The sequence below is a fragment of the Tiliqua scincoides genome, chromosome 1, assembly GCF_035046505.1.
Source record: "Tiliqua scincoides isolate rTilSci1 chromosome 1, rTilSci1.hap2, whole genome shotgun sequence".
NCBI lineage: Eukaryota > Metazoa > Chordata > Lepidosauria > Squamata > Scincidae > Tiliqua > Tiliqua scincoides.
In genome coordinates this window covers 199,665,449-199,692,448 of record NC_089821.1, presented here as the reverse complement: position 1 = coordinate 199,692,448, position 27,000 = coordinate 199,665,449, and the positions used below count along the sequence as shown (strand labels likewise).

General features: G+C 43.0%; 1 protein-coding gene and 2 long non-coding RNA genes across 3 annotated transcripts in view; 1 reads left to right on the top strand and 2 right to left on the bottom strand.

Annotated features, from left to right (window-relative positions):
* Positions 1-120: 120 nt before the first annotated feature.
* Positions 121-4,102, bottom strand: LOC136639535 (uncharacterized). The gene is made up of 2 exons (XR_010793696.1): positions 3,541-4,102; positions 121-399 (listed from the first exon to the last, which is right to left on the bottom strand). It is a non-coding gene; the product is annotated as an uncharacterized lncRNA (long non-coding RNA).
* LOC136639541 (uncharacterized) lies at positions 1,349-25,114 on the top strand. The gene is made up of 4 exons (XR_010793697.1): positions 1,349-1,921; positions 12,208-12,287; positions 20,287-20,361; positions 24,054-25,114. It is a non-coding gene; the product is annotated as an uncharacterized lncRNA (long non-coding RNA).
* Positions 18,023-27,000, bottom strand: part of SLC35F1 (solute carrier family 35 member F1) — a 257,867-nt gene continuing 248,889 nt past the window's right edge. Inside the window, exon 8 of the mRNA XM_066613772.1 lies at positions 18,023-24,373. Within this exon, the coding sequence (XP_066469869.1) occupies positions 24,149-24,373 (225 nt within the window). The 3' untranslated portion in view covers positions 18,023-24,148. The remainder of the gene's footprint in view (positions 24,374-27,000) is intronic.

Sequence of the window (27,000 nt, the reverse complement as noted above, 5' to 3'; positions counted from 1 at the left end):
TGCAGGGAATGATATTGGGTAGCCAACTATTTTCAGTAGAGAACACATTTTTCCTAGTGATCCTCAACATTCCCAACAAGAAAAACCTGAGAACAAAAATGCAGCTCAAACACTTTGAGGTGTTAGTTAATGCTTCCAGTAGGGTGGATTTTAATTATTGCTAGAGAAATAAAGAATTTTGAGAAGAACATTTCCAGGAAAGGTTATGGTTATGTGACTGTCTTCATCAACATGAATCTCAATACAACAGACTGAATTCCCAAATGGATAATCTGGAAAATGTAAAACTGTTTGGACAGTGAAGAATAAAGACCCTGGTTCAAAGGTGTACATCAGTGGTACTCTTCTTTTCTGGCAAGTGGCTCCCTTGGCTGTTGGTCATGACTCCCCATCATGTTCCTGAGGGTTGGAAGTGACATCATTAAACAGGAAGTGGCCAGAAATATTAACTATATTATTAATTATATTAATCATATCATTAATTAAATGCAGATCTTAAAAATATATTATTAATACACAGCAATATACATGTTTTATAAATGATCAGCTGCTGATCACTGTTGGAGACAGGATCCTGGAGTAGGTAGATTTTGTCTGGTCCAGGAAGACTCATTTTTTTAAGTTTGTAAGCATACCAATAGAATTGTTTTATCAAATGAACTTTGTGAACAACCAGTCTGACCAACATTACACACACACACACCCCTGTTGACCCCAATCCAACTAGTCATTTCTCCCATTCTCCTTGGATAGTATTGAAACCTTTATTAATTTAATGAAATTCAATTTTTCCAGCAGCTGGTGGGGAAAACAAAAATAGACCATGAAAATATATCAGAGCTGATAAGGGTTTGGTTAGGAAGCTGATTTGTCTCCTATACTAGGAGATGCACAGTTCAAGCCTATGCATGTCTACTCAGAAGTAAGTCCCATTAGAGTCAATGGGGCTTACTCCCAGGAAAGTGTGGCTAAGACTGGGCTGGCAATCACTTCATCAATGGCTGATAAGTATTCCCTTCAAATAGCAAGATTCATCACTTTAAAAATACAGCCTCTCCTCTTCAGTCAAACAACAAGATTAATAAATCACTTTAAAAACAGTACCCTTTTTCTGCTCCTGGCCAAGGAAAATGTGTGCTTCTCTCTGTCCCATCCCCCCCCCCCCCCCCGGTTGCCAACTGCATGGAAACAACTTTAAGACCCCTGGTGACTGGTAAAATAGGAAGCGTTTTATTTGGGGAGGGGGAGGAAAGCAGGAAGGTTTGGAGATCGAAAGGGTGGAGTGGAAGAGGGAGGGGGTTGAAAAGAGAGATTTCACTTTGATGAGAAGCGATCCCAGGCTGGGAACTAGGAACCAACCAGACAAGGATCAAGGAGGGTTAAGGACTACAGGCTGAGCATGTTTGGTACTTGCCAGATGGGGGCTGGAGTGGAAGAGCTTTGGAAGCAACATGCAGCAAACACAGAAGGCGGCAGCCTCGGAGTGGAGGGAGAAGAGGGTGGGGCGGCAGCAGCCACTCTTGCAGTCACTCTCGGAGGGAGCAGCTGAGCAACTCCCATTTCTTCTGCTTTAAAAAAAGTGCAGAAGACGGGCAGAAGACAGGCTCGTATTCTGCCCAGGGGTGTGACTGTATCGCTGCAAGAGGACATCCCGTGCCTCCCTTTTGAGTTCCTGGTGCCTCCCTAAGGAGTCTCACAGTTTGACTAACACTGGTGTACATGTATAGGAGGGGGCTGCCCAGAAACTGCTGCATAGGCCTAGCTACCCAAGAGATAATGGGATGGATGGCTGTTACATGATGCAACCATTTTGTTGAAGAGAAACAAGTCTACGTCTTGTTGGTGCCTGGATGGGCAACTTTCTGAGAACTCCATGTATGTCATCTTGAGTTCCACGTCGACAGCAAGATGGGCTAGAAAGGTAATACAGCGGTTCCCAAACTATTTAGGACCAGGACTCACTCTTTAAAATGACACTCTGTTGGGATCGACCTGGTTTTTCAAGACTTTTTAAAAAGTTTCAATTTACCAACTGCTCAAGTCTCTGTTTTACTATGGTGGGGACAACGCCTTCTGGTGCGTTTGGTGAGCTCCATAGGATTGGGACCATTTTGGTGAGATTGCATTCCCCTCATCCTGCTCTTCAAACAGGAACAAGGCACATTCACCTACTCACAAGTAAAAGTGCATGTGCTGCTCCCTTTCAGTTTCAATAAGGCTCAATATATGTTCCTTGTCAGCTATCAGCTTTTCAGATCTGCAACCCACCAAAAATCGGGTCCCGACCCACAGCCAAATCCTTTATTTATCATGTGCAGACATTAGAAAATTATGTGTTCTACCACCACCCTTACCCCTATTCTAGAGTATCAATTCATGTATTCTTATATAAAGAGTGATGATTCGGCAGCATTAAAGCATGCAATGCTGCTGGGGGGCCTGAAGTAACAGTCTGTCTTGGGGTTCATGGCACCCTTCACCTGCCCCCTACTAGTGCATTGGGCACTATCAGTCAGGCCAGGTGGCCCTCTGATTGGCAGGGGCCCTTGGCCAGGGCCTGACCTGGCTGACTCATGCCACCACCTCTGGGGCCTGCAGCTAGTAGCTATCTGCAACTCAACAATTAATTACATGGAGTTATTCCTGCTTTATGAATTGCTTGCCCCTGGGACAGGGCATATGTACAAATGCATTTTGGGGAGATGCCTGCTACTAGCAATGCCATGTCAGCTAGTGCCGAAATGTAGGGATCTGGTGCTAGGAATTGCATATGTGACACTAATATTCAAGGGACAGCTGGGAGCTTGCTCCTTCTCACACATTACCACTGGCAGGAAAGGAGAGACAGAGCAGGAAGTCTGAGAGACAATTTATGGGAACAGATCCTTAAGTTATAATTAAGGCATTTCTGAATTAATAAGAAAAGACTGCCTTAAGTAGGTACTGTAGAAAGAAAGCCCTGCCATATGTTAGCATTTATGTTAAGAATGATTCAGACAAGTGGCATGGAATTATTAGTATCAGCGTTACTTTAACTTTGCGGTGCTGAAGTCACCTAGAACAGTGTTTCTCGATGTTTGTCCCCCACTGTACCACTTCTCGTGGGCCACCTACTAGAAATACCACCAGAAGTAACTGGTGATGATGCCATTGCCAGGCAGTAACTTCCAGACTGGGAGACCAGATGCAAACACTGGTAAGAAGCTCAGGGAGAACAGGAGGGTTTTTTCAAGTGCATGGAAAGTGCATGCTGGAGCTCTGCTGCTTGTCACATTATATTGCTGGTCTTGCTGCCAGGTGGAGGAGGTCTGGCGGTGCCATGGGTACCACTGGACACCACCTCAAGTATTACCAGTGGTATTCATACTACTGGTTGAGAAACACTGCTTTAGAATGTTCCATAAACCATTCTTTAATGGTACATCACATGGAATGTTCACAAACAAACTCAAGATATAAAAGGCCAGACTAAATCACAGTATGTAAGACCAGAGGTTTCGTTCATTATATATGAACTGTATGAATTTAAGCACAACTTACCTTACTGTCACACTTCCATGTGTCGTACATTCTTAGGAATATAAGGTGATCTTCTCAAGTTGGTCACTCTCCCAACCCAACTCCACCAAATGAAGACTGAACTGCAACGTCTCACCTGATATACCTTGACATTCGCAATTATTCAGTTGCTTCTGGTTGCAGAGGGGTTCTTTATTGTTCAAGATATTCAAGCAGAGAAGTAGAATGGAGCAACCGACTGGTGCCTACACATTTAAAACCTGATTGGTCCAGCTTTCTTTAGGGCTCTGTCTCCAACCACAGACAGATGGAATGCTTTGCTCAGAACCACAACGTGCAAACAAAACAAGCTGCTGTTACTATTTTTGGTTATTGCAGCCAGAGAAATAAACTTCCAGGGGCTTTCCATATATACTGACATCCATTAATGGAAAACTGTTTTTGCCATCATTATTGATGTGTCACTTCTCCAAGGAATGCCTTTTCTTTTTGCTATGGGACTGCATTTGCTGCCTTTCTACCTGCACAGTGGCTACATTGTTTTGCCAACCACTTTACAAACTGTGTCTATTTTCTAAAATAATTCAAGAGAAGCCATTCAGACAGGTTAGATACAGGCCCAAATCCTAACCCACTTTCCAGCACTGGCATAGCTGTGCCAATGGAACATGTGGGTCAATCTTCAGTTGGGTGGCACTCACAGAGCCCTCCTCAAAGTAAGCAAATGCTTGTTCCCTTATCTCGGAGCTACATTGTCCTTATGTCGGTGCTTGAAATTGGGTTAGGATTGTGCCCTTAGTTACTTTTTTCAACACAGGACGCCCTGCCATAGAAGTGGAAAGCACAAAGCAATCTCACATTGGTTGCCATCTGCTGCATTAACACCACGACAAGAGGTGTTATATATATATATAAGGTTGATATATATTTTCAAATACAGTTGGCTGGGCCCAGAATACTCCTGCAAAATGTAATGAATTAACTTTTTTAATCCGTAGTGACAAACTGCATGTAAAAATTCATGAAATGAAATTTCTAATAGTTTTCTGTTTTGTTTGCCACAATAATTCAACACTGATATTTAGAGTGGCTCTCGCTATTCATACGATTAAGAAACTGTCTGATACATATTTAAACCTGCCTTGGAACTTCAGCTAAAAGCAGCAATGTCTGCTGGACAACCAATCATCCTGTTCACAAGCTTCTTAAGAGATAAATCCTCTGCTTGAATAATCACAAATGAAAAGCTAAGTCTCATTTTGGTTGGCATTCTACATTTTCATTGAAGGACATGTACTTATGAACTCAATGTTCGAAAAATAAAACACACACACAGACACACAAACCCTATTCAGACACATAATTATCCTTGGGGAGAGACATTTTGTGATGCAAATAGATATTCTTAAACAATTAAATGTTCTGTTGCTGAAGTTCTATGAATGCAATTATAATATCTCCTAGAGACTAGAACAATTAGTAGAGGGAACTGCATTTTCAATATGCATTCATCTCATATAGAATTCATATCAGATTGGAGGTGAGAAAGCACAATGCAATATTTTTTAAAAGAAAAATATTCCTATATGTGATAAATGCCCCCTTCTCTCTCCTCCCATTTTTTTTTTTTTACATTTCTACCATTCAGAGTCTCCCAAAGAGGCTACTTGGTATCCTAGATGGTCCTCTGAGGTTCTTTGTTTCTCAACACCCATACGGGCAGAATGTAAATACTGTCCGGGCTTCATCAGCGGCAAGAGCAAGCCCTCCTGCTGTGACTGGCAGGTGCTCACCGACTGGGCAGACAAGCCCACTTGTCAAGGTGTGGAATGGAGTGGTTTCTCCTCATCCAACTGGTAATCCTCTGACATTATCGGGTTTCTTAAGATCAAGCACAAGAATGCTTGGGAGTGTGTTTTGTTAGGTCTGTCACTGGCACTAGCTGCCGGTTTGGAGAAGGCACACCCATAAGATCAGCCCTGCTGGATCAGGCCAAAGGCCCATCTAGTCCAGCTTCCTGTACCTCACAGTGGCCCACCAAATGCCCCAGGGAGCACACAAGACAACAAGAGACCCCGCATCCTGGTGCCCTCCCTTGCATCTGCCCGCCCTTGCATCCCACTTATACTCCAGTAAGCACTGCTGGAACAGCATATGTAGCTGGTAATTGGGACTGTATTTCTAGCTAGAGATATTTAGGGAATTAATTTTTTTTACCAGTTTTGTTTTGCCACTTCAAGTCAGCCTGTAAACTTCCTGTTACAGCGATACCTTGGAATTTTGTGTGCTTTTCTATTAACACAGCTACCCACCCCATCCCCACTTGGCATTACTAGTTACTGCATCCATTTTTGTCCATCTCTCTCACTCTGCCACCACCCAGGCATTTTGTTCTCCAACCCTTCCTAATTCCTTTTTCTTGTCAGTATGTTATAACTCGACTGTATTTTGACTCCTTGCCTGCCTAGTCAACATTCGCCGAACATTCAGTGTGTTGCCACATCTGACCAATACTGCAATTAAATGTCAAACAGGAACCATGGGGTTCTGTGCTCTCCTGGGAGGTTCTTTCTAGATAGCCACCCTCTACCTGGTTTCCCCAGCCTGGGTTGGTGGCAGTGGATAGATACCAATCCCCCCGCCATTCAATTGAGCAGCAAAATGGCGAGCAGGAAGGGCTGTGCTGAAATTCAACCACAAGATACTACTCCCCCTAAGTCAGGCTCCAGCTTCCCTAACACCACAGCAATATTGTGGTAAGGAGCTCTCCACTATTTAGAACAAAGTCAATCCAGTCAGTCCTCAGATTCTACCACATTCTAGTATCATAACCAAGGTCTGCTATATACATTAAGCTTTACATTAGTTTCTGTGATGTGGTGGTCTCCCTTCAGTATAATGGAATCATAGGGTTCACTGTGTGGCACTTTCTGGCATCTTGTTCCAAAGATACTTATTATCACCATCATCACCATTCAATTCTATTTCCAGGGTGGGTTACCAAAGGCTGAGGAAATGTATATGAAGGGGCAGGCCCAATAGAACCTGAAGTCACCCCTCTGGATGCCATCCCCACTTCAGGGGAGAGCCAGCAGCAGCAACAATGGTTACAGTGGTGAGGGTCACTAGCTTTGTCTACCCAGTCACCTTTATCTGTACAAGTGAGGAGAAAGAAATGAGAAGATAATGGTGGAATCCCACCTCCTCCATGAGTGAGGAGAAAGGGAAGTGAAGATGGCAGCCACCCTCTTTATGGCTGAGACTAGAAAGGGATTGTTGTCGTCACCACTGCCACCCACCTCCCATCCTGCAGCTTCCTCTTTCTGATACTGCTCTGCTCTTTTGAAAAAACACCACATACTGTGGTGTAAGCCAGGACAAGCAGAAGTGGGACAGTGCTTCTCCTGCTTTCCTTCTTCTGCCCCACTCTGTTGCCTTTTTTTTTTTTTAAGGACCAAAGTGAAAATGCTACAATCTGAGATGTTGAAAAAAATTTAGTCCCTGAAAGGCGTAAAATGAGCCATGTACAAATGACACACACTCTGAACCGTGCAAGAGACAAAGACCATCGCCCAGAACTTTCTAGATCTCAGAAAGTCAAAGAGATGAAATTGGCTACAGATAATTGCTGTGCAGGCTTGTCTTACTTGGTTCACTGTTGCTTACAGACTTTTTTTGATCCATGCAAGTATCCATACTTTATCCAGACAGACACTGCCCATTGTTAAGAGTCTGTCTGGACTCTTGTCTTGTCTTGTCTGTCTTGACAGTCTTGTCTGTCAGACAAGAGTCTGACAATTTCCTTTAAATAAAGAAATTCTTTATTTAAAGGAAAATCAGACATGGCTCAAAAGGATGGCTGTCAATCAGAAGCATTCTTATATACACCAGCAGAGGTGTATACCGCAAAGAAAGAAGGGTTCCACTAAATCCAGGAGGGTGCCCGCATGGCTAACTAGCCAAGTTAGAGAGGCTGTGAAGGGCAAGGAAGCTTCCTTCCGTAAATGGAAGTCTTGCCCTAATGAGGAGAGTAAAAAGGAACATAAACTGTGGCAAAAGAAATGTAAGAAGGTGATATGGGAGGCCAAGCGAGACTATGAGGAACGCATGGCCAGCAACATTAAGGGGAATAATAAAAGCTTCTTCAAATATGTTAGAAGCCAGAGAAGCAGTTGGCCCTCTGGATGGTGAGGGAGGGAAAGGGGAGATAAAAGGAGACTTAGAGATGGCAGAGAAATTAAATGAGTTCTTTGCATCTGTCTTCACGGCAGAAGACCTCGGGCAGATACTGCTGCCCGAACGGCCCCTCCTAACCGAGGAGTTAAGTCAGATAGAGGTTAAAAGAGAAGATGTTTCAGACCTCATTGATAAATTAAAGATCAATAAGTCACCGGGCCCTGATGGCATCCACCCAAGAGTTATTAAGGAATTGAAGAATGAAGTTGCAGATCTCTTGACTAAGGTATGCAACTTGTCCCTCAAAACGGCCACGGTACCAGAAGATTGGAGGATAGCAAATGTCACGCCTATTTTTAAAAGGGAAAGAGGGGGGACCCGGGAAACTATAGGCCGGTCAGCCTAACATCCATACCGGGTAAGATGGTGGAATGCCTCATCAAAGATAGGACCTCAAAACACATAGACAAACAGGCCTTGCTGAGGGAGAGTCAGCATGGCTTCTGTAAGGGTAAGTCTTGCCTCATGAACCTTATAGAATTCTTTGAAAAGGTCAACAGGCATGTGGATGCGGGAGAACCCGTGGACATTATATATCTGGACTTTCAGAAGGCGTTTGACACGGTCCCTCACCAAAGGCTACTGAAAAAACTCCACAGTCAGGGAATTAGAGGACAGGTCCTCTCATGGATTGAGAACTGGTTGGAGGCCAGGAAGCAGAGAGTGGGTGTCAATGGGCAATTTTCACAATGGAGAGAGGTGAAAAGCGGTGTGCCCCAAGGATCTCTCCTGGGACCGGTGCTTTTCAACCTCTTCATAAATGACCTGGAGACAGGGTTGAGCAGTGAAGTGGCTAAGTTTGCAGACGACACCAAACTTTTCCGAGTGGTGAAGACCAGAAGTGATTGTGAGGAGCTCCAGAAAGATCTCTCCAGACTGGCAGAATGGGCAGCAAAATGGCAGATGCGCTTCAATGTCAGTAAGTGTAAAGTCATGCACAATGGGGCAAAAAATCAAAACTTCACATATAGGCTGATGGGTTCTGAGCTGTCTGTGACAGATCAGGAGAGAGATCTTGGGGTGGTGGTGGACAGGTCGATGAAAGTGTCGACCCAATGTGCGGCGGCAATGAAGAAGGCCAATTCTATGCTTGGGATCATTAGGAAGGGTATTGAGAACAAAACGGCTAGTATTATAATGCCATTGTACAAATCTGTGGTAAGGCCACACCTGGAGTATTGTGTCCAGTTCTGGTCGCCGCATCTCAAAAAAGACATAGTGGAAATGGAAAAGGTGCAAAAGAGAGCGACTAAGTTGATTACGGGGCTGGGGCGCCTTCCTTATGAGGAAAGGCTACGGCGTTTGGGCCTCTTCAGCCTAGAAAAGAGACGCCTGAGGGGGGACATGATTGAGACATACAAAATTATGCAGGGGATGGACAGAGTGGATAGGGAGATGCTCTTTACACTCTCACATAATACCAGAACCAGGGGACATCCACTAAAATTGAGTGTTGGGCGGATTAGGACAGACAAAAGAAAATATTTCTTTACTCAGCGTGTGGTCAGTCTGTGGAACTCCTTGCCACAGGATGTGGTGCTGGCGTCTAGCCTAGATGCCTTTAAAAGGGGATTGGACAAGTTTCTGGAGGAAAAATCCATTATGGGGTACAAGTCATGATGTGTATGCACAACCTCCTGATTTTAGAAATGGGTTATGTCAGAATGCCAGATGCAAGGGAGGGCACCAGGATGAGGTCTCTTGTTATCTGGTGTGCTCCCTGGGGCATTTGGTGGGCCACTGTGAGATACAGGAAGCTGGACTAGATGGGCCTATGGCCTGATCCAGTGGGGCTGTTCTTATGTTCTTATGTTCTTATTCACATAGTAGTGTCCTCAACAAAAGCAAAACTAGTGCAGGCATCTGCTGGAAGATAGCAGTTTCTACACACCATATAGGAGCCTGAAAGCACAGCTAGCAGTGATCAGAAAAGCACAGGAATGATTCAAATCTCAGATTCTTAAAAAGCCGCTCAAGGAACTATGCAGCAGACAGAAAAGAACTGCAGTACATTTGGAGGAACTTTTTCTCCTCTGTGGATGCTTAGTAGAGCCACTTTTATCTAAATGCTAAATGTTCTTTTCCCCCAGTGACAACCATTATCGCGAATGTTTAAACCATTCCAAGCATTTCCAGTCAAAGGAATTCAGCACTTGCATTTGTTTTAAATATACTGTAGTAACTTCTCTGGGTGTCTGTGTAAGCAGAGCAAAAGGTCTTCTCTCCATCATTGTGCTCAAGCTGATCCTTCCCAGACTTTTCTATTTAGAGTACTATCAAACATGTGCAGCTCAAAACTCTCTGAGCAGCCCAAAACAGCCCCTGAAAACTGTTACCATATGATGGCTGTCCCACAAACAATGGAGAGCAAGCAGCTCAGACACAGTCCCCTTGGCAATCCTTCTGAAGAACTAAGTACTTGTCATTAGCTCATCATTTGCAGAACAGATTCCCCTGTTCTACCCTAGGAATGAGTTCCTACAGGCAAGCTGCAGGCCTCGAACCACAAAGAAGTTGCAAGACTATCTTTATTCATAGAATAATTTAAGAGTGTTCTTTAAATGGAGGCCAACATGTCACACCTGGATCAGCTGAATCACTCACACCTGGTTGATCTGACTATGGTTACCTTCAAGCAGACATTAGGATTGATGACTGTACTGCATTCTACATGGGGCTGCCTCCGAAGACTCATCAGACACAGCAATCAGTAGAGAATCAACTGTAAAGTTATTGACTGTGGGCCAAATCCTATCTAATTTTCCAGTGCTGCTGCAGCTGTGCCAATGGGGGTGTGCACTGCATCCTGTGGTGGGGAGGCAGTTACAGAGACCTCCTCAAGGTACGTGAACATTTGTTCTCTTACCTCAGGGCTGCATTATGGCTGGGTATTATGGCATATGCATTATGGTGCTGGAAAGTTAGATAGGATTGGCCCTGTGCCAGGGGTTGAGATAATGCCAAACCATTATGGCATCATCTTCATTGGCTGCTTGCATGTTTCTGGCCACAATTCAGATTTCTGGTGATAAAATTTATAAAACCTTAATAATTATTAACAGTGTTTACATATTGCTTTTTAACAAAAAGTTCACAAAGCGGTTTACAGAAAAAAATCAATAGAGCAATGGTTCCCAAAAGGGCTCACAACCTAAAAAGATAGAAAAGAACCCCAGCAGACAGCCACTAGAAAAGACACTGCAGGGGTGAGGTGGGCCAGTCACTCTAAAAGAGGAGCACCCACTTGAAAAAGTGCCTCTTAACCAGTTAGCAGGGGCTGACTTGCCTGGACTTATAAAATCCTTAACGGTTTGGTCCAAATACTGAAAGACTATCTCTCTCAACATGAATCCACCCATTGTATCAGGGCGAGGCCTAGAGTGTTTTGCTGCATTGCCATTGTGCACTGCCAAAGCAGGCACAGCTGGCAGCAGTTTGTGACAGGGCCTTCTTTGTTGTGGCACTCAGCCTGTGGCATTCCTTCCCACTTGAAATCAGCCCATCCTCTCTTGGCATTTTTGGTTTCAAACCGCCTTCTGTTGATTTAGGTTTGCTTTCTGCTCTGAGATGGTTTTGGGTAGCTCTTGACTACTGTTTGGATTATTCCATTTAAGGGGTATGATAATGGATTGTTTTAGTACTTCAGTACTATATTTTAGTATACCGTGAACTATTATACTAGGTAAGCTGCTTGTGCTTTCCATTTGTATAATTTAAAATCCTAATAGGCTGCCCTACTGACAGAACGCATGTTGCTGCTGCAAAGCAACCATAACATCTTTGCATGCATGCCAGCAGATCAATGGAGATCAGCTGAAGCAGGCAAGCCCATATTGGGGGTGGGGTGGGGGTGGAACAGGGCTGGGGCGGGTGGAATGAGGTGGTTCCAGGGGTGGGGAGGAGGGCGGATCAGGCCTGTGAGGGGCACAATTGGTTGTGGCGGCACACAGCGAATCCCAACCCCTTTTCTGGGCCCTGATTCGCCTTACTGGGTCAATGCAGACTTGCGCCAGCAATTGAGCTGGCACAGGTTTGAGTAGACCCATAGCGGCTGCTGGGGCTTACCCAAGGGCAAGGGGACAAATGTCCCTTTACCCCAAGGAGACCTCCAGCAGACAAAATTCCCCCACAGGATACAGCGGAATCCCTGTGAGTATCGCTGTGCAGGGAGTTAGGTAGGACTGGGCCATCAATACATGTAGTTGAAACGATCACATATGCTTCCACTGTTTAACCTTAGCTCTGTTGCCTCCCCACACCTTGTTGTTGACTTTGTGTTAATATCTAAATTATAACTCTAGGAGCAGGACCTGTTCTCTCTTTCTGTGTAAAGTGCTGTGTACATTGATAACCAGTAAAGGAATAATGCTCAGCCCTTTCAAGTATACAACGTACTGCACTGGTATAACCTTGATGCTATCTAAGGTAAGTATTCTTATCCTCATGTTACAGCTGCAAGTGACTTGCTGAAGGCCACCTGGAGTGGAGTCTCGAACAGGACATCAGCTCCAAAGTGACTTCATTTTATTTTGGTAAGCTTTTCTTTAGTGATGGTCATGGGAATGCTAAACATAAGGAGAAGTGCAGCTAGCCCAAGTTCTACTAGCTTTAACACAATGGTACCCAACCTTTAGGAGACTGCAGACCACTGAGGCCAAAATTGGAATTGTCATGGACCACATGCAACCTTCCAATCCTGCACACAAAAAATACATTTAAATTTGTAATACAGGCAGTCCTCATTATCCACGGGGGTTGAATTCCTGGGACCCCGACAGATAAGGAAAACTGCAGGTATTCCAAACCTGTGGTTTTTTCCCGCACCCCCCTTGAACCCAGAGCTGAGCTCCAGTCAGCCTGGTGACTTTTCTGAAACCTGCAGATGCCATGGGTGAATGCACATGGCTTCTGCGAGCTTCAGAAGAGCCTCCAGAGGTGAGGGGAGCACAGCTCCTCTCAGAGGCTCCAGGTTGGCGCGCACCTTGGGTTTGGGAACCCGCAGATGAAGAAATCCACAAGATACCAAACCCACGGATAATGTGGGCTGCCTGTAATTAGAAAAGATTTATTAGAGATTTATTATTGATAGAGAAGATTTGTGATTTGCTGCTTTTGCTGCCAGCTGCAGGCCGTCCATTCTCTGACCTCTCTGATGGTCCGTAGGGAACTGCACACTCAGAGAGATGCTGCAAGTGATCAAAAGTGATTTTTTTTCCAGAGACCTCTTGGACCACTTCTCAGTGGTCCCTGGACCATAGGTTGGGAACCAGTGCCTTAAACAGAATCAAGTTGTCACCCTCTTCCACAATTTATCTTTTCTTTTCCCTACTTTTTAATTCATGCAGACAAAACAAAAAAAAAAGCCTTTGAGACGTTAAACAGATACCGAATCAGCCAGTGCATGTCTGACCTGTTTTAACTTCTAAAAATCTTATTTAATGCCAAAAGCTACATCAGAGAATTGAAACAAAAGCTCACCGTGAGCCACATAAGACAACTGTTTTGATTAGTGTTTTGATTAGGCCAGACTCTCTCTTCCCTACAATAATTTCATTTAGAAAATGGTTTTAAGAACATGCAAATTTGATTGCCTGTTTACTGTGAAAATCAGCAAGGAATCAGACCTTGGTGAAGCTGGATGGTGTTGGAAAGAACGAGTATTAAATATGCAGGGTCCATCCTGAATGGAAACACTGCCACAAATTACCTGTGTCATTGTTCTGCCCCTGTGCATCTCAGTTCCTCAGCCTAGATAGTGCACTATTCTGTGCATCTAACATGTACAGTACTTAGGGAAACTCACTTGATGCTCATGGAGCTGCTCCATTTTTGGCAAGGGTTTAAGGTCTGTGGAACTCCTTGCCACAGGATGTGGTGCTGGCGTCTACCCTAGACACCTTTAAAAGGGGATTGGACAAGTTTCTGGAGGAAAAATCCATTATGGGGTACAAGCCATGATGTGTATGCGCAACCTCCTGATTTTAGAAATGGGTTATGTCAGAATGCCAGATGCAGGGGAGGGCACCAGGATGAGGTCTCTTGTTATCTGGTGTGCTCCCTGGGGCATTTGGTGGACTGCTGTGAGATACAGGAAGCTGGACTAGATGGGCCTATGGCCTGATCCAGTGGGGCTGTTCTTATGTTCTTAAGAAGCAGTCAAGGACTTCTGTAAGGTAAATGCAATGGTTCTGTCCCAAACTGTACAAAGGTGGGGGTGGGGAGGGAGAAATGTCATTGGCTGCTATGTTAGAAGTGCCTGAACAACATTTTCACAAAACTGCTGCAAATAAACAACATGGCAACAATCAGTTAAGAAGTCATCTGGAGCTATTGACCCTGCTATTGACAGTTTGCCACTTGTGGCATACAATGGTCTGGATTGTACAAGCTGAGTGGAAGGGCTGGGTCAAGACCTTTTGGCAACTCAGACTGTGTCAAATGCTGTTCCCCTTAGTTGGTGATATGTCAGCCTCTGCTCTTCCCACTACCTGGACTGGATGTGGGGAGGTGAAGCAGAAGAGTATCAGTGGGAGAGCGCCACTGCTCTAGTCTAGTTCATAGCTCTCTTCTCTTCCATGCTTTCTCTTCTGCTTCAGACCGCTCTTCTTTTTCTAACTCAGGGAGTGGGAGGTGCAGCAGCAGCAGCCATAGCGGAGGTGAATGGGCAGAGAGAGATGGTCCCACCTGCCTCTGGATGGGCCAACACAGCTGCTTTGGATGTGTATGCAAGGTGAATGATATCACCTTTTGGGAAGGAGACTGAATATGTTTCCCTTCAGTCCTTTACAGACATATTTGCCATCACAGAGTGCCTTCACAAAATGGTAGACTGTTGGCAAGGTCCATCTACCATGTAAGGGGCATGGCATTCAGCCAGAGGTTCTTCTGGATGCTTAAGTATTCTACAGAAAACGACCAAATCGCTAGGCCTATTCCAGCCACTGACAGAGACACAGTGCTGGGATAAATGGAAACAGTTGTAGTCCCCCTGCTAATTAGAAGAAACACCACTGTAAAAAATTCCTCTTTGCCCAATTAGCAGGGGGTAAATTAGATGAGAATACATATCTCCTGGTGCCAGAATTTTCTTCAGCTTTAGTTTACCATCCTTGCTGGCCAAGATACAACAGAGCCCGGATCTTGGATCCTGAGCCAGGATCAGAGCCATGGAGATTTTGGGGTGGTGGTGAACAGGTTGATGAAAGTGTCGATCCAATGTGCGGCGGCAGTGAAGAAGGCCAATTCTATGCTTGGGATCATTAGAAAAGGTATTGAGAACAAAACGGCTAATATTATAATGCCGTTGTACAAATCGATGGTAAGGCCACACCTGGAGTACTGTGTCCAGTTCTGGTCGCCACATCTCAAAAAGGACAAAATGGAAATGAAAAAGGTGCAAAAGAGAGTGACTAAGATGATTACTGGGCTGGGGCGCCTTCCTTATGAGGAAAGGCTACGGCGTTTGGGCTTCTTCAGCCTAGAAAAGAGACGCCTGGGAAGGGACATGACTGAGACATACAAAATTATGCAGGGGATGGACAGAGTGGATAGAGAGATGCTGTTTACAGTCTCACATAACACCAGAACCAGGGGACATCCACTAAAATTGAGTGTTGGGAGAGTTAGAACACACAAAAGAAAAGATTTCTTTACACAGCATGTGGTTGGTCTGTGGAACTCCTTGCCACAGGATGTGGTGATGGCATCTGGCCTAGATGCCTTTAAAAGGGGCTTGGACAAATTTCTGGAGGAAAAATCCATTACGGGTTACAAGCCATGATGTGTACGTGCAACCTCCTGATTTTAGAAATGGGCTATGTCATATGCAAGGAGGGCACCAGGATGAGGTCTCTTGTTATCTGGTGTGCTCCCTGGGGCATTTGGTGGGACGCTGTGAGATACAGGAAGCTGGACTAGTTGGGCCTATGGCCTGATCCAGTGGGGCTGCTGTTATGTTCTTATGTAGGATCCAGCACAAAGCTGCATACAATTCTGTAAGTACACTTGTATGAGCTTGTGCCATGGAGTTGAATTTTTTAGTTTTAGTACAAGATTTTTTTATTTATTTTGTCTTTCTCCCCTATTTGCAAAGGCCTCAGCCTGCAGACCACAAATGGAGCTACTTTTGATTATAGTCTGCTTCTTTCTCTGCTTCATAAGAACTGATTGTGGGCTTGAGTTCTTAACAAATGGTTAAAGTACATTGCATGGGGGGAAAACAATCCTTAAAATGCTCAGTAATTGGAATATTTGTATTTTCAAAGAATAAACAAAAAAGTGCCAACATCCTTCTGGCCTGTTGTTTGTGGAGATTAGATTATTCCAAGAAAAGCTATATTTATAATTACTTCCAGGAAAAGCTATATTTATAATTACTTCCAGGAAGCCTCTATTTTTAAGCTGACAAAAACAGGTAGGTAGATTCCAGCCAGAAGATGCAATAGAATATCAATAGTGCTGAGAGGAAAAAAAAAATATTGGAGGAAGACTTTGAGTAACGTTTGGTTGGAAGAAGTAACACGAATCTGTACATTGCAGAAGGCCTTCCAACAATATATAGTATGCAATAAAATTATCCAATTGATGTAGCAGTCCTGAACATACAATTTTAACATTCCTGTGCAAAAACTGTAAGTGGAAGAGGCAAAGGGGCTGCGGCAACCTCTCCTGTATGTGCAGATTCAGAGGGGGGCTCAATATGAATAGATTTCTGCATCTAAGGTCAGATTCTCTCACTCAGAGAGAACAGAATGGCTCACCACACTGCAGAGCTTCTGGAATCACTTTGTCCTGTGCATCACCTGAGACAAGCACAGATCAGCACATCTACTTTCTCCCTGCATAGCTTCCCCCACAAGCATGCAACCACAGTGAGGTGTCACAGGAGATTTCATGCGTTGAGTTAGGTATTTTGCAAGTACAGCATGCCTTCTGTAAGCAAAGAATTGATTGGTGCACTTGATTGGTGCATTGGTATTTTACCAGCATAGAAATTGATTTCCTTCTTCTTTTTCACTATAGGTCTCTAGGAGGGTGTGCTTTAAAACAGAAGTAAGCAGAATGTCCATTTTAGTTGTTTTGCCTGAGGAATTTTCATTTAAAACTCCAGCCTCTTCCCAAGAAGTAAATGGACATAAATTAATTGAAATAACTTCAGCTGCTGATTCCTTTTATCACATATGATTTGAAGTGGTAATGTCCAGTGGTTGTTTTTGCACAATTTCCATCTTATCAGACATTTAAAAGTACAGCCTTTGCTTTGTCAATTTTTCATGATGAAAGAGTTTTACACATGAGAGCTTTCAGAGTTTCCCCTCCCTTCCACCAACAAAAGTTGGTTCAAAAAGAGATGCACACCTTTTATCTGTATTTCGACCCTAAACATTCTGGTTTCTGCACTTCTGAAAATTGGGAAAAAAGTATTAACTTGACATTCTTGCTATCTGATGTAGCTTTCCACCTGCTGTACAGTAAGCTAGACAGGATAGACAGAGAAATTTAGTGAATTCTCTTGCCCCAGCTTTCATGCAAAGAGCCAGAATACTAGCCTGATGCATAAACCTGTCATAGTTATCAGGATTGGGCGAAGTACATTTTAGATAGGGAGCATCAAAAGAATATTACAGAAGCTACAACAACTTTGTACTTGGGTGAAAGGAAGATACTGAGAAATTTTTAGTAGGACCAAACATCACTCAATGATTAGAAGTGTTCTCAATTATCTGTACTAAATGAACAGATAAGATGCATAATGAACACAGTGCTTTTGCCCCACTGTGTAACGTTCTTCCATGCCATCTTTACAAGTGCAGCTTTCCTTCGGTGGAGTGATTAGAGCCCTGCACTCGAGCTTGGGGACAAAAAGTATACCAACGCTTTTTCTGGATTTTTTCCACTAAAAGAATGCCTTTGGGCTAGCAGGCGTTCAGTAGCAAAATCATCAGCTCCCTCTAACTGCTAAGAAAGTACATTACATCTTACAAAAAAAAAATCTAGGTTAATTTAACAATTAGGAAACCACAGACAGGCTGAGACAAATGTCTCAAGGGGTGCACACGTGGGGCACAACAGAGATGAAAGTGTACAGGTAATTACATATTGAAAACATCTCAATCTATACAGGCAGAAAACAAACTACTTGCAGGAAGAACTTCCTTATGAAGAAGTTATCATTTCATTGTACCCCAAAAGAGGGGGGTCTTCTAATACTTTCAGGATGTTTGCCTCCTTCTGATTCAGGACAAAAACACCAAAACCAGCTTGGCTTACATAAAGGATTTATTTATTTTTATTTCAAAACATTATACAGGCATTACATTGCCACAGCCAGTCCATATCAGAGCATGCAAATATCAAAACAGAGGAGAATTTGTTCAGCTTCTTGGTGAACATTGTTGGACATTGTTCATTTTTGGTTCTTACTTCCATTTGTAAGTGTCAAAATTAGTGTGCTTTATTATGGCATTTAACAATTAAAATCCTACCCATGGGGTAAAATTTTCATTTATAGCTAGCTCAAGAATACTAAAATGGTTTTTAAAAAAAGAGAAAATACTACACACTTGTCAAAAATGTTAATGGCACAAGTTAGCAATATCTAAACTATACATTGAAACGTCTTCATTGGACACAGTGGTGCAAAATGTCAATTGCTTGGTCAGTCATGATTGATGATTGTGTTTTTAATAGTCTGTAGGTTGAAGAAAGACAAACCGTCCACTACAGTTTCTGTTCAGTGGCTGAGTAATCGTGCTGATACCCACTCAACACCAACAGGAGAGTGGATCATATTTTAATTCCAGGAATAGATCTCTGCAGTACTGATAGAGTCCTTGTTTTTAAGCTGGAGGTGTAGCTATTCGCTGGACAGATCTTTGCTGGTGTCCACTGCAGTGCTTGGAATGGCAAGAAATCAGACTACTAGGAAAAGTATCTTTCCAACATTTCTTATAGCCCATTCCTACTGGGGCTGTATCATCTTATACATTTATGCTAGTATTTTTTATGAGGCCCACACAGTGAGGCAATCCAGATCTTTAACTGGAGATAAGACCATTTAGCCACCTCCACAATTCAACTGACCTGGTATTGGATAATATTACAGGCGTGTAGCTCAGTATCAGGGCACATGATTTGCATGCAGAAGGTCCAAAGTTCAAACCACAGCAACTCCAGTTCAAGGAGCTCATCAGGGCTGGGAAAGAGCTTTCCCTGAGACCTTCGAGAGCTGCTACCAGCCAGAGCAGAATACGGCTAAATGGACTGATGGTTGTGAGTCAGTGTAAGGCAGCTTCAAAGGTTCACGTGTTCAGTGACATGTGCATGAACACATGGTTTGGTTAAGTGAACAGTGCATTTCTGAGCATTCCAATTCTCTCCCCCCCCCCATACAATGGAGTTACTTACAATATCCAAGAAAAATGGCTTAAGATGGCAACTTTGTAGCCAACTATATAGACTATAACCCCGTTTTGATTTTAAAAAATTCATCAGCCAACTGACTGCTAAATGCCTTCAATCTGGTTTGTGTTTATATTGACTGTTTAATCTACAAATTAGTGTCATAAAAATGAGCTTTTCTTTTTAAAAAAAAAACCTATAAGAAGATTTGGCTTACAAAATAAATATGAAAAGTCCTCAAAAACAATTATGCAAAAAGAACGTTTAAGCAGAAAATAAAACACGCAAATCCTTCAAGAAGTTGTTAAGATCAAACATGGGACAAAGACTCAGAGAAAGGTATTTAATTGGTATAAAAGGTAGCAAAAAAGACTGGGAGTGATCCCCACCGACAGACTTCTGATTTGAAACCTGAGATAACAATTAAGGCCCGGCTCCTGAACATATTTACATTTGTGTAAACCCTATTCTTCGACACATGTTAAGTATGTTCAGGATTGAGGCTTATATCTGTAAGGATTGGCTTGAGCAGAGTTGTCAAACCAATATTTACGCATACATTAAGCATTGTTAAAAATGTGAGATAAGAAGCGCCTGAGCCTTAGTGTAGGCCCTCAAGAAAGACATCTGCACCAACTGTGAAAATAATCACCTAACTCCCCAATCCTACACACAGTACTTGAAAGTTAACCTTATATGATTGTTGTGTTTTTTTTAATTGGGATGTAGGTCCTACTTCATACCTTTATAGATAACCATCTATAAAGATTTTAAAGACATCAGCCTTCTTTAGTAACAATTCCTGTCTTTTTCCAGCTAAAGGACTAGTGTTAGATGCAAGGCAGAATATGTTAGTTTGTTACAGAAGGAATTAGTTACAAAAGGACTCCATTATTGGTTGGCCTGGAATCCCTTTGTCACACATTTTTCTTGTATGCAAAATTTAATAATTAAGCTGAGGAAAAAGGCATCTGTCAGTCCATAAGACCATTGCCTCAATCCAACTATCACCCCACAAAGGTTGATACTGGATTTCTGCCACAGATAAACCAAGACATCCCCATATGGCTTAGGTGGGGGAGGGGGTGTCGAACCATATACTCAATGCAATCTCAACTTTTTCCTATACAGAAGAGGCAAGATTGGGTCTTCCTATCCTCTACTCTCAATGTGGTTTTACAGACGTATCCAACTGTCATTGATGAGGTAATGTGTCACAATTTTTCTCTACACACCACTAGTTGCATGCATTGCCCGAGTGTAGACAAGCATCTCCTTAAGAGAAATTTAGGCTCCTGAAATCCATGCCAGGCCATGCTCAACATGGTACATTTTTGCTTCTCACAGGAACAGTGCTTTTAACCGCTCCCTCCTTCCAGAAATGGCAAACAATGAAGATCAGTAACTTTCAGGATAATGGATTTCAACTAACAGTGTCATCATGTACAAAATGTAGCTGTTACCTCAAGCGTACTGCAAAGCCCATATTTTCCAGTGCTAAGAAAATAGGAACATGTTTATAATAATACTTGGCACTTCCAAACTTGTTGGGGAAATGCAGTAACTTTATCATCTCACCCCTTTACACCCATCCCCTTGAGGTAGGTAAATTAATATTTTCCCACGGTTAGCAGTGTGGTGACTAAGTTACAATGGAGTTATTTGATTCTTCTGTTGTAAGGGAATCCCTTGAAAGGCTTCCTATCACTGAGGCTCAGCTAGCTGTCCTTTCTTTAAAGAAGAGAGTGCTCTAGAGAAATCAATGATGCTTTTGTTTTTGGCTGAGCTCCTACGGAAGGATGAACATTTATACAAGCCAAAAGAAATGGAAGTGTCTTCAGTCTTATGGAAAAAGGCAACAGCGTATTCGGGATTTGCTTTGCTTATGACACTGCAGATATCTGTGGATTGACATATGCATTATTGCTCTTTCTCCTGATAAAAAACCAGGTTGCAATCCAGCACATAGTCAGGGGTACTAAAGCTCACTCATATGAATAGACTTAAAATCCTCATTGTTGGACTGGGAACTATGTCATCTTGGGAGGTGACGCAATCAAAGATGGGTGAAAATTCAATGCGAAGGTGCTTGAATGCACCGATACCACTGCTCGAATTGCAACAGCAGCAGGTATGTCTCAAACTGAAACTCATGCTGCACCCTTGCCCTCTCTGATAGTCCCTCATATCTTTTCCCCCCAAGAGAAAAAAAAGCCTCATCCTGAGACAGGGTTAGCACACAGCTGAAGCTCCCAGAAACACAGGTGAAATCTGATGGGCAACTTATGGTCTTAGTGATTTCTCCTGACAAGGGTTCATAGGGTTATAATACAACTTCCCTGAACTCCAGCCTGAAATTATGCTCTGCGTCTCATTTGCAATCAACAAGAGGCCCCATAAATCCTCTTTTCTACCACTTGCTAGGAAGGAAGGGAATCAACTGGAATTTTTGACATTTTATAGGAATGCTCAAAGGGTTCAACTGATTTTTTGAGTGAACATCGTGGTGCTCACCTAGTTCTCATTCCAACACTTTTCCTATGGGGTGGTTATATCAGCAAAACAGCATGGAAAGCAGTAGATCCTACACCACAGAAATAACTTGGAATGGGTCCTAAAATTAATAATTACCCTTTATGTGACAAGGGTAGACAAGGGGTCAGGATCACACAGAGGCATGTGTGATTTTGAGAAGAAGATTGCTGGTGGGCAAAGGATTAAGGGCTGCATTTCCTGCTGCTGGTCCTATAATTAAATTTACAAGAGCTTGATTTTATTTTTTCTGAATGAGGCTTCAGTACAAGCATTTGTGTATAACATGCAGTTTGAACCTTATGCTCAGAGGTACTGCACCCAGAGGTGTGTTCTGACATATAATCTGGTATCACCAAAATGTGATGTGTATAAAAACTTCAAGCCTGAAAACCTCCGGATATGCACTTTTTTTATCCCACTTAAAACGGATCTTCCAGTAAGTGCATTTAAAACTGATATTCATAGGGTTGGGGGGGGCATATGTGTTACAGAAAGGAATGAGTTCTTGAGGGAAGCAAAGTTGTGGACAGGAAGAAAAAATAACAGCTGTGTGCTCCCACTCAACCTGACAGTAACAGGACAGAAGACAATTTTGTCAAGTTTGAATTAATCAGTTTAGTTCACTGGGTGAGTCACAGAACAATGGAAATCAGAAAGAAAGGTTGGTTAGGGAAAGCAACTCATAACCCTTAGCACCACACTATGGGTCAAGCTTGTTTGTCATCAAAGTAATACATTTCCCATCCATCTCCCACCACAGGTGTGTCACTAAGCAACAATCACCATATGACTCTTGGCCAACTCTGAGAAGTCATGTGCTTACCAGTATTTACTAGCATAGGAGATAGGAAAACTTACTGTGTGATTCCCAAGAGTCATCCAATGTGTGGTGCTAAATGATGCAACCTGATGTTGGGAAGGAAGTTCAGCATAGGCACCCTAATTTTTGTGGTGACTGTAACATGCAGTTTTCCTCTGATAGCTGGGAATGGAGAAGGGTTCCATATGGGAAATATTGTAACTGATATTTTTAAAAACCCAACATAAAAGACTAATATTTTGAATAATTATCACTCACTTAAAGTGCCCCCATCTATAAATGCACAGTAAATACCAGGGACTAATATAATAATTTTTGATTACAATTTCTAATGCTTCCTGAACGATCTGTATCTAGTCAAGTCTGGATGGTGAGCCTAACGGGTGCCAGTCAGCCTGGTATACAGAAAGTCTATAAAACAGTGTTCCATTCTCTCTTCCTTTAAGTCACAAAGCCCGCAATAAATTATTAAAAAATAGAAAATGTACTTTCTTAAGTTAAGTACTGATTCAGTTTTAAAAGAGTAAGAAATCTGTTTTACATATGCAAGGTTAAGACACTGAAGTGGAAATGTAATTTCCCTGCCACTGAATAGAGAACCTCAGCCACCAGCAAGACAGTTGCAAAATGTTAAAAGGTCAATGTTCAACTATTTTTTTTAAAAAGGGTTAAATGTTTGTTTCCAGCCTATTCCCAGAATAGAGATGAATACTGGCAGTTGTCCATCCCCTGGCTTCCCAGGACTATTAGAAAGTGGGTAACCAGGTAGCCAACAAAGGTGAATGAACAAAATGGCACTGGGGGTGTAGGGGTTGTGACTAAGCTGTCCTTTTCTGCACAAAACAAACCATTATTGGAAAACAGTTACAAGTGTCTGCATGCACGTAGCCCTACTGTACAAATGTGGCTTTACTGAAACACTGTATGAAACCACCAGCAAAGTGTCCTCCAAAAAGTGCAGAAATACCCTTCTGTTGGGTATGGAATTTCAGCATGCATGCTGAGCACCTACACAGGTCATTTTGAGTGACTTACTGGGAGTTTTCTCCTTGTTGGTATTAACCACGAATACCTTAAACCCAATAGTTTTCAAAATGTCTACCGTAAGGAACACTATCTATATCAACTTGTCTGCTGTTGGTGAGGAACTCCTGCATGTTGTAAAGGATTCTTTACAACATGCAGCAGGTAAGTGTTCAAGGGTGAATATTCATTTCATGCAGGACACAGGCCAGGTCTATTGGCCTCATGGTAGTGCTGAATAAATCGAATATGTACCCCAGAACATGCCCATTAATCCACATTCCAAGGGAAGTTTGATCATGGGCAAGCAGACCTTCATGACTGCTTGTTCTCCATTACTGAACTTCTCATTGAGGTACTCCTGATGAATTTCTGAAGAATCTCTAGAACACAGTCTGAAAACCACTGCCCTAAGCAAAAGACTGGGAGTCAACTGCTCTTTGCCACGCACACTTAGAAACAATTTAGTTTGTATTTTGTTTTTGTTTTTTACAAGCCTTCCATATTTGCTACCTTGCAGCCTACCTGAGTAACTGCATCCGGTAAATACCTTTCTCTATGAATGATACAGAGATAATGGAGACAAACTCCACCAAGGGTGGCAAGAGCCTGAGTTCAGGCAACTCGGACATGAGGTTCTTCTTCCGTTTCCTGGCCTAGGCTGGTGTACGTTACTGAAGGTTCCAGTTGCCCAGTGGCTGGCAAGTCTGCAACAGGTCCTGAAGGATTTCGGAATTGCTTGTACACCCGTGGATCTTGGGCAATATATGTGGTTGTGGAGGAGTACAGCACCAGCCCAACAAGGATGGTGAAGAATGACAGAAGATAGAGTCCTGAAAACTAATAAAAACAGGAAGAAGATTGGTAAAACAAGGCTAATTAAGCAATACAAAATACAAGATTGTGGAAAACAGACATACATGGGGGCCCAGGGGATCTTCTCTCTGCAAGTTTGTTCTTTCTTAAGTAGGGCTGTTGCTATTTTGATCCAAATCAGATAAAAACTCAATGCTAAGAACAAATGATTAAAGTCATAAAATGCACCATTATTTTGTATAATCTTGAACTTTGTTTTGAACTTTTGTAAAAAATCTCAAATTTCTAGTCAAATATCCTTGTGGCAGGGAAACAGAAGTGGGTCACAGGCAGGCAATCAAGGCAATCAAAGAAAAAGAACTGAAATGACTGAAGTCCATTACAGAACAAGAATAAAAAGTACATCTCCCTAGAGTAGTGCTGACCTGCCTATGACACAGATTGAAAGCCTTGCATCAAGTTGGGGTGGAGTGGTGAACTGACAAGGGAAGCCCTGCACCCCACATCTGCCTGCTGCCTCCCACCAGCCTGCCATCCACTGATCATTAGTAGGCTTCCTGTTTGCTAAAAACATTCAGGAAATGCATTGGGGCAGTGGAGGCACTGCATTGTCTCCTTGTCGAGGAGCACAAAATGCTTGTGCTCTCCTTGGTTGCCTAAGCAGCTGGGAGCACAAAATGTGTCAGAGTGTAGTTGACTTAGAGGCACACTCATTCAGTCCCTTCTTAACTATGGCTTCAATGTGGCCTTCTTTCCACTATGTCAGTCCTGTTCAAAATACATTTAATCAAATCAAATCAAAGCATGCGAAGAAGGACCAATGTGGAGGACAGGAGACTGTGTTGGAGCTGCAGGAAAGGATGCAGGGGACAGGTGGCAAGATGATGAGCAGCAGATGGGGAAGGAGGGTGATGACAGGCACTACTTTAGGTAGTACCAAAGCTTTGACCAGTACTGCCCCTAGACAATTGGGCCCAGTCCTATCCAACTCTCCATTGCTGATGCTGCCACAATGCTGCCCAAGGTAAAGGAACAAATGTTCCCTTAAATTGAAGAGGCTTCTGTCACTGCCACTCCACCGCTTGATGCAGCACATGCCCCATTGGCACAGCTACATCAGTGATGCAAAGTTGGATGGGATTGGGCTCCAAGGCTGCTGTCCACTTTGACTATCTCAGCGTAAGCCCCATTAACATGGGTGGAACGTTCTTTAAAGGAAATACGCATGGGATCTGAGAGTAATTGATGTATTACTAATTTCTGAGACTTTCTATGGTTGAATTCCCTGCAACTGTAGTACAAAAGCAACACGGAATTTAAAAAAGTACAGGTACTTTAATAATCCATTACTAAATAATTTTGATTTAAAAACAACGCAGCAGTAACAAAATAAGAATTCAAAGCATCCAGTGGCAATCAATTAAAACAATTTAACACAAATGATTAATTAATACACCATCTGAGCAGCATCTGGACAAAAATATAATCACAAAACATCAGCTAATGCTGGTTTCCAAGGCCATTTAAGAGGAGCAATGCTGTTGTGAATGGAACTAGTTGTTGTTTAGAAATAAGCACCTCTTCACCAGACCTGCCAATTTCATAGCGTGAATGAGCTCTATGAACAGTCAAGCAGGCACTGAGTTTGCCATAGCATATCTGGACTTTCAGAAGGCGTTTGACACGGTCCCTCACCAAAGGCTACTGAAAAAACTCCACAGTCAGGGAATTAGAGGACAGGTCCTCTCGTGGATTGAGAACTGGTTGGAGGCCAGGAAGCAGAGAGTGGGTGTCAATGGGCAATTTTCACAATGGAGAGAGGTGAAAAGTGGTGTGCCCCAAGGATCTGTCCTGGGACCGGTGCTTTTCAACCTCTTCGTAAATGAACTGGAGACAGGGTTGAGCAGTGAAGTGGCTAAGTTTGCAGATGACACCAAACGTTTCCGAGTGGTAAAGACCAGAAGTGATTGTGAGGAACTCCAGAAGGATCTCTCCAGACTGGCAGAATGGGCAGCAAAATGGCAGATGCGCTTCAATGTCAGTAAGTGTAAAGTCATGCACATTGGGGCAAAAAATCAAAACTTTAGATATAGGCTGATGGGTTCTGAGCTGTCTGTGACAGATCAGGAGAGAGATCTTGGGGTGGTGGTGGACAGGTCGATGAAAGTGTCGACCCAATGTGCGGCGGCAGTGAAGAAAGCCAATTCTATGCTTGGGATCATTAGGAAGGGTATTGAGAACAAAACGGCTAGTATTATAATGCCGCTGTACAAATCTATGGTAAGGCCACACCTGGAGTATTGTGTCCAGTTCTGGTCACCGCATCTCAAAAAAGACATAGTGGAAATGGAAAAGGTACAAAAGAGAGCGACTAAGATGATTACGGAGCTGGGGCACCTTCCTTATGAGGAAAGGCTACGGCGTTTGGGCCTCTTCAGCCTAGAAAAGAGACGCTTGAGGGGGGACATGATTGAGACATACAAAATTATGCAGGGGATGGACAGAGTGGATAGGGAGATGCTCTTTACACTCTCACATAATACCAGAACCAGGGGACATCCACTAAAATTGAGTGTTGGGCGGGTTAGGACAGATAAAAGAAAATATTTCTTTACTCAGCGTGTGGTCGGTCTGTGGAACTCCTTGCCACA